The sequence below is a fragment of the Natator depressus genome, chromosome 2 (assembly GCF_965152275.1).
Source record: "Natator depressus isolate rNatDep1 chromosome 2, rNatDep2.hap1, whole genome shotgun sequence".
Taxonomy (NCBI): Eukaryota; Metazoa; Chordata; order Testudines; family Cheloniidae; genus Natator; species Natator depressus.
In genome coordinates, this window is record NC_134235.1 from 121,018,006 (window position 1) to 121,029,586 (window position 11,581).

The 11,581-nt window shown below is 39.0% G+C and overlaps 1 protein-coding gene across 1 annotated transcript in view; it reads left to right on the forward strand.

Moving 5' to 3' along the window:
- Positions 1–8,054, forward strand: part of DROSHA (drosha ribonuclease III) — a 105,182-nt gene extending 97,128 nt beyond the window's left edge. Inside the window, exons 28-32 of the mRNA XM_074944984.1 lie at positions 1,386–1,468; positions 1,559–1,662; positions 3,605–3,697; positions 4,765–4,811; positions 7,702–8,054. Coding sequence (XP_074801085.1) covers positions 1,386–1,468; positions 1,559–1,662; positions 3,605–3,697; positions 4,765–4,811; positions 7,702–7,832 — 458 coding nt within the window. The 3' untranslated portion in view covers positions 7,833–8,054. The remainder of the gene's footprint in view (positions 1–1,385; positions 1,469–1,558; positions 1,663–3,604; positions 3,698–4,764; positions 4,812–7,701) is intronic.
- The last annotated feature ends 3,527 nt before the right edge of the window (positions 8,055–11,581 follow it).

Consider the following 11,581-nt stretch of genomic DNA (forward strand, 5'->3'; position numbering starts at 1 on the left):
TTACTTACTGTAACTAGAAGTTCTTTGAGATGTGTGGTCCCTATCTGTGTTCTACACCCACCCTCCATCCACTCTGCTGAGGATCCTGTTGGATCTGTGCTAAGAAGAGGAATTGGAGAGGTGTTGACCCGCACTACCTATTATACCCTTGCTAGGGTGCATGAGAGAAGAGCTACTGCGCATGTGAGCGCCAACGGACACTGCTTTGAAGAATTTCCAGACTCAGGCGTTTGGCATGAAGCATACACGTGTGGAATACAGATAGGGACCAAGCATCTTGAAGAATCTCCAGCTACAGTAAGTAATCTCCACTTTCAAGGGCTTGATAGTCAAATACTAGCCTCCCTTTTTGCATCCCCTACAAGCAGACGCAAAGAAGGTGATTTAGATGCCTAAGTACCTGATTTGCAGGTGCAATCAAGTACTTATTTGTTTACATGACCCGAGTTGTATCCTGCAAAGAACTGCAGGTGCAAAATTGTGGGCTCAGAAATGGAGGGTCAGTATAGGTGACGTCAATAATTTGTCCCTAAGAGTGAGGATTTATTGGCATCTGAGTCAGCAGGACAGGAGTTCTGACAAATCAGAGGTTGTGGCTCTGACATGGTCTCATTATTAGAGAAAGAAAGGAAAAGGTGATCCCAGAATGTAGGGGTATTCTGTACTTCACTGAATTTCAATAGGAGGTTTCAAAATAGTATTTCCACAAAGAGTACAGAGACACATAGAGCAGGCCCCTCAATCCATTTATGAAAGTGTTTGCCGTTCTCCTTCCAAGGCAGGTTAAATGGTAATAAATATTGTGCCAAGAAAGTTAATCTGTATCCAGTGCATTTTAATACATTGTGTGAGAAATTTAGATCTGTTGTCTCTTGCCAAATCCTTTTAGTAAATGGAAACTATTCACAAACAAGAGTGATTTATACCTAAGCATTTATAGGTTTCAGAGTAGCAGCCGTGTTAGTCTGTATCCACAAAAAGAAAAGGAGTACTTGTGGCACCTTAGAGACTAACAAATGTATTTGAGCATAAGCTTTTGTGAGCTACAGCTCACTTCATCGGATGCATATAGTGTACCCAGTAGTGATTTATTTCTAAGAAGTCCTGGTCTGCTAGTTAAATTACAGGATTAGGAGTCAGGCTCTGTTCCTGGCTCTATAAATGACAGTGTGTGTGAACGTGGGCAAGTTGCTTAACCTCTTGCTGACTCAGTTTCCTCCCCTGTGAAGCAGTGATGACAATAATACCCACATCACAGCAGTGTTGTGAAGCTTAGTTGGTTGATGATTTTAAAGTGCTCTAAATTACTGTAATAGTGCTATAAGAGTGTAAAGCACTACACTCCTCTTGTGTGGGTGGTAATACCTAAATATTTTGTTTCTCAGCTTTTATTGCTGCACTTTACATTGATAAGGATTTGGAGTATGTTCACACTTTCATGAACGTGTGCTTTTTTCCACGATTAAAGGTAAGGTCAGTTTGCTTCATATTTTCATATATCATTGCAATTTGACCTGTTACTGCAAACTCTCAATCTATCTTTGTGGATTTATTATAGGAATTCATTTTAAATCAGGATTGGAATGACCCTAAATCCCAGCTTCAGCAATGCTGCCTGACTCTCAGGACGGAAGGAAAAGAGCCAGACATTCCTCTGTACAAGTAAGGACCCCTGTATCACTTATACAAACTAATTATCAGTCTTTGTTTTACCCAGTACAAGATGTGATCAGACTCTGAACATCTTTCTTCTATCTTGTCTTTATTTTAAGACTCCATTTGATCATGACTAGGTTTAAAATTGTTCTGTCTGTTTAAAGAAATAATTTAGTCTGCTTCCAAACCAAAGATATTAAAAACAGTCTTGTTTTGTTTGGGAGTAGAAATTGTTGAGCCAACGTTTTGAGCTCTGTATGTTCTAATCACTGCAGAGCTGAATTAATTAGAACTTTGCCTTTTCATTACGTAAAGCCCCAGTGAATTTTTTTTTCTGGGCTTACAGGGAGTTTTTAAATGAGTTCTTCCTTAAAAGATGAAAATTTTAAAAATGAAAGGAATATTCAGAATGCTCAAGTACAATGAGTGAGGTGAGGAAGATTGTTATTTGGATGTTCCCGTTGACTGTAAGTCAAGAACCTGAGCTCTGTTCCCAGCAGTACCATGAACTTTGTATGATCCTTGTGCCTCAGTTTCCCCAGCTGTAAAATAGGGATTATACCTACCTGATAGAGATGATATTTAATGTTATATATTTGTAAAGCACTTTCACATCCTCACAAGTACTACACTGATGGTGCAATGTAAGTAGCTGAAAAAAGGAGGAAAGAAAATGCTATCAAAGTGCCAGGCTTTTATTATCAGTATTTATTATATCCAAAATGTGTATAAAATTCAAACCCAGGCATATTTCTCACATTTACTGAAGTAAAGTTTCATATGAAGTGCAGTGAGTTGCAGTGAAAGTTGGCGTACTTCAGAAATATGATTGCAAAGTGATACTTTGCAGATCTGATTTCCCAAGTCTTTATCTGTGAGCTTACTCCTTATCTGAAGGAAGATAGATACAAAATAAATGAATTTCTGTTTCTTGTCAAACCCACTGAGTATAAGTACATTATGTTTGTGCTGGGTTTTTTTATGATGATAAACTGATTTTGATAGTACAGCTCAGAGTCAGTGTACAATGTTATCTTCCTATTACCTTGTTTAATTTTCTTGCCATGGAGTTATTTGTTTCACTGCATTTGCAGCCAGTAGTTTTGCTTTTAAAATCTAGGGTGTATTTTGTTTGTATGTATGTTCGGTGTTACACAGTTCATTAGATGCAGAGTAGTTTGGTTAGATGTTTCAAAAATTGATATGAAGTTTTGCTGCTCCTTCTGTTGAGAAACAAGGTAGCGGACAGAACTTATTCTGGCAGTGGGGAGAGTTGGGGCAGAGGAAAGAGATAAAAGGAAAAGCAAATTCATTGTGTGTCTAGGGAATTATGTCTTTCTCCTTGAGACGGTTGCTAATGCATAGCACAGATTCTCACTCCAGTGGAAAGGTGGTCTGATAAGTGACAGAAACTGTAACTTTTCTGATGGAACAATGTGTTTATTCTGTGAATTTTTCATGTAGAGGAGCAGCATATCAAATATCAACATTCCTTTAAACCTTGGTAACTCTTTACAGTTTATGGGCCAAAATTTCAGTGCACATGGGCTGACTTGTCTGATTAAAAGTGTGTGTCCAATTGTATAGCTATATTTGTGCATGCAATTAAAAATGGATCCACGGAGTTGCAGCAATTGGATGAGCATGTAAGCATTTTTGACTACAGGTCATGCATTTACATTTTTAATTGGGCCTATGTGTAAGCCAGGATTGTTAAATAAAGCTAGTTTTACACAAAGACAAATTTTACGTACATACTTCGCGTTAACAAACACAGTTTTGACATCTTTTGGTTGAAGTAACATATACATCCAGCAGTCTAGCCTCTGACTTTGTGCCTTGTGCTAATCTTGCTAAATGGTTTGAAAACTTGGTGATATATATGCCACTGATAGGTTATTGTTTCATACTTTATGTTTGAACAAAAATTATGTCTGTCTTATCTCAGGACCCTGCAGACAGTGGGACCTTCTCATGCCAGAACATATACAGTCGCTGTTTATTTCAAAGGGGAAAGAATAGGATGTGGTAAAGGCCCAAGGTACAGTGGAAATGTATGAAATGGTTTTAAAAAGCGAATTTGATTGTGAAAGTCTCTGAAATGACAGCACAGGAGACTAATATTTGCTGATTAGTCACAGAAAAGATAAAGCAACATGAGCAACAGGTGTGCAGCCTTCCCCACACTACTTTGCCTCTGTGCTTCAACCTTACTTTAATGGGACCATATCCTAGTGGCTGGAGGTAGTCCACTCTCCATGTCCATTTGGTCCTTAGCCTCTCTGCTGAGGCTCCCAAAAAGCAGATGTGTTTAGTGACATTTATACACTGAAACCACCAAATAGCTTCCAGATGGCAGTGACTTTTGGTCACTGCTGACCATGGACAAATTTAAACTGGCAATTTAGGATCAGAATCTTTCCCCATTTTTACAGATCACTGCCAGCAATCCAGCCCTCATTATTTTTTTGGCATAGAAAAAAAAAGTTACACATTTTTGTAATGGTCTTAAACCTCTAAGATTATTAGAACAGAACCGGAAGTACATAATTTTCACTTTGTAGTACAGAGTCGAAATGTCATTTGATTTTTGCTGCTCACTCTTCTATCTTTATTCATTTTTCTTAATTAAAACAACTGCTTCAATAATGAGTTACAAAACAATGTTCTAACAACCTTATTGATCTAATTTTTATTTTAATATTCCATAGGAATTATGGCACTATTATGTGTACATTTGTGGAAAACTTGATTTATCCATTATGTTATGGGACTGACTGACCAAATGATTATTTGAAGAGTGTATCACCACAGAGTAATCTGAACCGCAGATTCTGGGAAACTGTAGTTTACCCAGGTTTCAGAGTAACAGCCGTGTTAGTCTGTATTCGCAAAAAGAAAAGGAGTACTTGTGGCACCTTAGAGACTAACCAATTTATTTGAGCATAAGCTTTCGTGAGCTACAGCTCACTTCAATGAAGTGAGCTGTAGCTCACGAAAGCTTATGCTCAAATAAATTGGTTAGTCTCTAAGGTGCCACAAGTACTCCTTTTGTAGTTTACCCAGTAAAGCATAAACTTTTACCATATTTTTGTTTGGTTTTCACAGTATTCAACAAGCAGAAATGGGAGCTGCTATGGATGCGCTTGAAAAATGTAAGAGGTTTTCTTGGGAAATGGGAAAACTATTGTAATTTACTCAACTGGGTTTTCATGGGGGGCAAGGTGCATGTTTTATGGGGGAGAAAAATGGGCCAGAGAAAGTACACAAAGTGCTATCCGCTTCTGAACTTTAGGTTTGCTTATTAATAGTTTCCATAAAACTTTGTTAAAAGTCAAGTAGTACATATGACACACACAGGCGTTTTCAAAGGGAAGTTTTCAGTAAGTCACAGATACAGCAGTTGTCCCTTATTGTACTTAGTTCCTTAATCACTCAGAGGTTCCCCTGCTTTAATGTGGAACAGAAGCTTGTTCTGTGATACAGGGTGAATGTACCCTACACATTTTACAACCATTTGCTAATAAGGTTGTCTGCTGTGGTTAGGGGCATCCGTCTTCTAGAACGTTTTTTGATAATGTGGACAAGATAGGTCAATTCTAGGACAATGCTATGGAACAGTGTTAAAAGCCTAGATCCTCAGCTGTAGTGTAAGTTTTTGCAGCTCCACTGAAGTCAATGGAGCTAAAACAATTTACAGCAACTAAGGATCTTCCCCTGTGGTCTTGAACCAGGGGTCACCCAATGAAATTAATAGGCACCAGGTTTAAAACAAACATAAGGAAGTACTTCTTCACACAACGTACAGTCAACCTGTGGAACTCTTTGTCAGTAGATGGTGTGAAGGCCAAAAATATAAGTGCGTTCAAAAAAGAATTAGATAAGTTAATCAAGGATAGATCCATCTATGACTATTAGCCACGATGGTCAGGGATGCAGCCCCATGCTCTGTCTGCCAGAAGCTGGCACTGGATGAGGTGGGATGAATCACAGGGCAATTATCGAGTTCCGTTTATTCCCTCTGAAACATCTGATATTGGCCACTGTCAGAAGACAGGATACTGGGCTGGATGGACCTTTGGTCTGATCTACTATGGCCATTAAGTTTTTATGTTCTTCTCTCTGTCATCTCCAGGTGTTGCCCACAAGCCACCATCATCACCTCAGACTAGTCTGGATTGAGCTTAAACCAGATACCACTCAAACATGCACTGATATATTTCTAAATAAATATTTATATTTAATCTAGAAAGATTACATTTTTAATCAATAAAAGTCCGTAAACGTTGATTTTACCATACATACACTAACCAACGCAAAAATATTTTCATCAATGATCATCAATATTTATAGATAGGCAAAAGTAAGAAAAATGGTGCCTGAGAATCTATTAGAGTCAAAATCCAGTGATTTAGACTTTTGAATTAGGCTTGTCACAAATGGACCGACAAATGAATAGGAAAAACAGGTCTGACTGTGTATTTTGACGTGATGTTGACAGTTTCCATTTTAATGATTTTGCTGTAACGTTTTAAATCTCAGCATCTACTGTCATTAACTAATTGTCTGACCCCCTCATAATTTCCCGCAAATGTGAAAATTTAAATTTATAAAAAAAATTTAAAATGCTTGAACGTAACATTGATATTATCCATTGATACTATAAGAAAATTAAAATTGAATTCTGCTATTTATATTTGTAGAATGGGGGATAGCTAAATTGTTGCTTTTTGAGAATGGCTTTTAATGCAGTTAGAAATGGAGAAATAGTCTGAAATAAATAGGATGAAATTCAGTAAAGGACAAATGCAAACATGTACAAAATAGGAAATGACTGCCGGGAAAGGAGTACTGTGGAAAGGGATCTGGAGGTCATAGTGGATCACAATTTAAATATGAGTCAACAGTGTAACACTTGCAAAAAAGCAAACATCATATTAGCAGGAGTGTTGTAAGCGAGACATGAGAAGTAATTCTTCTGCTGCACTCTGTGCTGATAAGGCCTCAATGGGAGTAATGAGTGCACATTTCAGGAAAGATGTGAACAAATTGGAGAAAGTCCAGAGAAGAGCAACAAAAATGATTAAAGGTCTAGAAAACATGACCTCTGAGGGAAGACTGATGAAACTGGGTTTGTTTATCTGGAGAAGAGAAGACTGAGAGGGGACATGATAACAGTTTTCAAGTACATAAAGGGTTGTTACAAGGAGGAGGGAGAAAAGTATTTCTCCTTAACCTCTGAAGATAGGACAAGAACCAATGGGCTTAAATTGCAGCAAGTGCAGTTTAAATTGGACATTAGAAAAAACTTCCTAACTGTCAGGATGGTTAAACACTGGAATAAATTGCCTAGGGAGATTGTGGAATCTCCATCATTGGAGATTTTTTAAAGGCAGGTTAGACAAATACCTGTCAGAGATGGTCTAGATAATACTTAGTCCTGTCTCGAGTACAGGGGACTGGACTAGGAAACCTCTTGAGGTCCCTTCCAGTTCTATGATTCTAGGTTTGTTATCTTAGAACTCAGCTATCGTTTTCCTACTCAGAACGCTGCCTGGCTATCAAGCATGCTTTTGCATTTTCTAAAATAAAAACAGTAATAATGTGAACATCTGTACAACACTCAGAACCAGTTGCTCTTACTTTGTCAGATATTTTAGTTACTCTCATTCCGCAGAGTGTTGATATATTATTCTCACTTCACTTTTTCAATGTTAGCTACCTGTTGCCAGGGGAACAAAATGTAAAACCCAAGTATTACTTGGACATGTTACTATGTCAGCATTTTATAATCTCCATTTCTGACAATAGGCCAGGCTCCGTAGCAAGGGAAACAAATGTTGAAATTATCTTTGAAACTAAGGTGGTCTGATCATGCTGGACTTCCAGTTTTGTACTGAGCGTTACAAATGAATGAGGCAAAATGTTAACAGCATGACTTTTTCTCCTCCATCTTATAAAAGAAAAATAAATAAATAAAAATTGAAGCATTCTCTGTGCTATCAGCTGCCCTCTATTAATGTAAAATATTTTTCCCTGTGTCAGATAACTTTCCCCAGATGGCCCATCAGAAACGGTTCATTGAACGGAAATACAGACAAGAGTTGAAAGAAATGAGGTGGGAAAGAGAGCATCAAGAGAGAGAGCCAGAGGAGACCGAAGAAGTAAGGAAATAAAAGGAAGGCACAGAAACAGTGGCATATTTACTTACTTAATAACTCAATGGCCTATGGTGACATAACCTAGTTTCATGCAGATGACAAATGAAGCATGCCTGCTGACAGCAAATACATCTCTTAAAAAAAATAGTTTCTTTTATTCTGTTTTAGCTGCAAAGTCTTGGGGACTTTTCCTAAGATTTTTTTTACAAAGAGCCCTTTTAGCTTTTATGAAAAGTTGTGGAGGTGTTCTTTTGTTTGTTTGTTTTTAATTTTGTCTTGTATGAAACAATAAAGTGTTAATTTCAGAATCTCTCTTTTCCCTTGCAAGAAAAAAAAATAATGGTTTAATTAGCGTCTCCTGTGTTTGAATGTTTCTGTGCCAAAGACCTGCAAACACTGTCATACTGACCTAGTGCTGAAGAGGAAAAAGAAGTTATTGTGGCCCTGGTTCAGCAGAAGACTTAAACTGGTGCTTAACTTTGTGTGTACATACAGTTAAACTCATAGATACTAAGGTCAGAAGGGACCATTGTGATCATCTAGCCCGACCTCCTGCACAACGTAGGCCACAGAATCTCACCTACCCACTCCTGCTGAATTGGGACCTTAATAAGTTTTTGGTCCATCTTAAGTACAGTAAATTTATAGCAACTTTATCACAGGAATATTCCTTATTTACTCCTCAGAGAATTCTGTGCCAAAAAATTAAAAATTCTACGCACAATATTTTAAGATTCTGCATATTTTATTTGTCAAAATAACACAATATAATCATACCAGTTTCAATTATTTTGGTAATTTATTTCAAAATACCTGTTGGCAACTATGTCTGTAACAATACAGATGACAAAAAAGATTCAGGAAATATTTTTTGACAAATAGATTCCTTAGTAGGCATATTAATGCAGAAATCTGAGTAATAATTCATTTAAACTACAATACAGAACCATATTTCCCGCACCCCTCAGAAGCCGTGCAAAGGCTTCCGGGAGTCGGGGTAATGGAGTAACTGAGGGAGAGGGAAGTAATTACTGGGAAGTCGCCTGTGTGCGAACTTGGAGGATTCTTGAGTATGGGTTGAAAAAGTGTGGAACAGGTTTTTTGGGGGCAGGGAGGGATTGTTAGGGATCTTCCCCCATGCAGACCCTGGCTGACTCCTAGCCTCTCCCATTCAGTCAGGCACATCTGTCCCTGTCCCATATGTCCCTCCACCCCTACTCAGACACCCACTTTCCCCCATCACCATTTGGCCCTGGACCCCCTCTCTCCGTCCCCGTATGTCTCTGTGCCCCCACTCAGCTACCCCCCTTTTTCCCTGTGGCCCTGTGCCTCCACTCCCATTCAGCCCCTGCCCCAGTCTGTCCTCCCCCACTAGCCCTTATGAATCCCTGTCTGTGACCTCCCAGCAGCCCCATGTGCGCCATGCTGTCTAACCATATCTCCTGTCTCCTGACCTGGCCCAACAGGCGCTGTGAAGAAGGCACTGCAGGCTCTTTCTCTTCCCTGTCGTAGCTTGGGCTGGCCGGGAGTGGCTGCTCTGATCTAGTGCCACAGCGCCCTGGTGGACAAAAGGTGGAACAGCGGCAACTTTTAGACAAGTCATTTTCTGCGGGAAAAAATATGTGTGGCACATGAATTATGTGCATGCGCAGTGGTGCAGAATTCCCCTAGGAGCAATTATTCAGATTGTTGTTTGAAATAATGGACCCAGGAATCTTCAAACATTTAGCGGGTGTTATACTTGCATGTGAAAGGTTGTGGGGGTTGCTTTTTTTTAAAGGCAGCGTTTTAAAGATTCTATAAGAACAATATGATGATTCTGAAGCAAAGAAATACCTGTTTTTTGTCAGGATGTGGCTAGTTATATATCAGTTTTGTAGATTAATTGTAACTTTATTCCTATCTTCCTATTCTAGCAAAATGGTTTGTCCAGTAAACTTTGAGTCTCAAATTCTGCCTTCAGCTGCTGTACACCTGCAACTCCAGATGGAAATACAAATGGAAATTGTGTGCATGTACCTGAGGACAGAATTTGGCCCTTAGGATGTAATTCAAACACTTGCAGAGTTTAAGGCCAGAAGGGACCTTTGACTCATCTCATCTAATATCCTGTCTGTCCTAGGCCATTAAATTTCACCCAGTTACTCCTGTACTGAGCCCAATAACTTGTATTTGGCTAAAGCACACCTTCCTGAAAATCAACCAGTCTTGATCTGAAGACATCAAGAGATGGGGATTCCACCACTTCCCTTGGTAGTATTTTTCAGTCGTTAATCACCTTCACTGCTAAAAATGTATGCCTATTTTCTAATTTGAATTTCTCTGGTTTTATATTATAGCCATTGAATATTGTTATGCCTTTCTTTGCTAGACTGAAGAGCCATTTAGTACCCGGTATTTTCTCCTGAAGAAAGTGCTTATATACAGTAATCAGATCACCTCTCAATCTTCTTTTTGATAAGCTAAACAGACTGAGCTCTTTAAGTTTGCTGCTGTAAGGCATTTTCTCCAGCCTTTGAATAATTTTTGTGGCTCCTCTCTGCACCCTCTCCAAATTTGATAATGCATACCTGGTTGATGATACATCAAATAGTTCCATAATCAGAGCCATATTCAGCCTCACATATAGCACCTTGAGAGTTTTTAAAAGGATGCTTCTTTCACATAATCCATCCCAGTATGACAAATATTTTATGGTGCTGATTCAGCAAGGTACATCTGGCATCTGCTGAATGTATATGACAAGAGTTCCCAAGAGCACTTCGTCGTACAAATGGGATAAAAATATACACCAGTATAGCTGAAAAGTTCAAACTATACAAGCTTCACCCCATAGTTGCACTTGTGAGCTAATCAAAGTCTATATTTTCAGATGCATGGTTTTTGTATGTACACTACCTGTGATGCATGCACAAGCAGAAATGTGTTTCTGAAAATCTGACCCCAAATTGTTGCCTCCCGTCTCCCTGTTTGATAATGTCTGTTGTTTATGGACCAATGTTAAATATATTTCAGACCAGGAGAAAGAAAGCATTCTATAATTCCCAAGAGTGATAAACCAATAAAGCTAAGAAATTGGCATATGAAGGAAAGTTGGTGACCTCTGTCAGATTCTGCTGCATTTTGGCTTCTGAGAAGTGAATGAAGCTCCTTAGCACCTTCAGTTAGTAAACAAAATGCTAAAAAGTCTTTGAACAGGATCACACACACAAAAATCAAACACGCTTCATATCCAGTGCTGGAATTAGAGATATACATGGTGAGTATTCCATATCTCCACTTATGGCTGCAGGCTGAAACAAGGTCAGAGGGTGTTTGTGGCTGAGTGGTTTATACCATTACTTTGTTTATTCCGTTTCAAGAAGTGATCAGATCCATGCATTTAAAAAAAAATACTAAGCAGTGACTTCCTCTAAAGGAGTTTTGGTGACTGCACAAGCCACTTGGGCTTCACTCATGGTTTGTGATGTCACCAGAACCGCCCAATGGAACTGTTGGCCCCTAATTCAAATTTGCATCTTATTTTACGTATATAAAGTGCGTGGTTGTTAGGGATTGGGACATGGGCAGTTGTGTCTAGGGGTCAGCCAGGTTAGAGCTGGAGTCAGGCACCAAGAATTGGAGCCCAGAGTCAGAGGCCAGAGTCAAAGTCAGATTGAATGGTCAACACCTGGTTACCTTGTGTGAGGCAGACAGGGCTGGGAACAAGCAGGAAAACAGGAGCTATCACAGCCTTGCGCAAATGCTTTGAGTAGCCAGTGCTG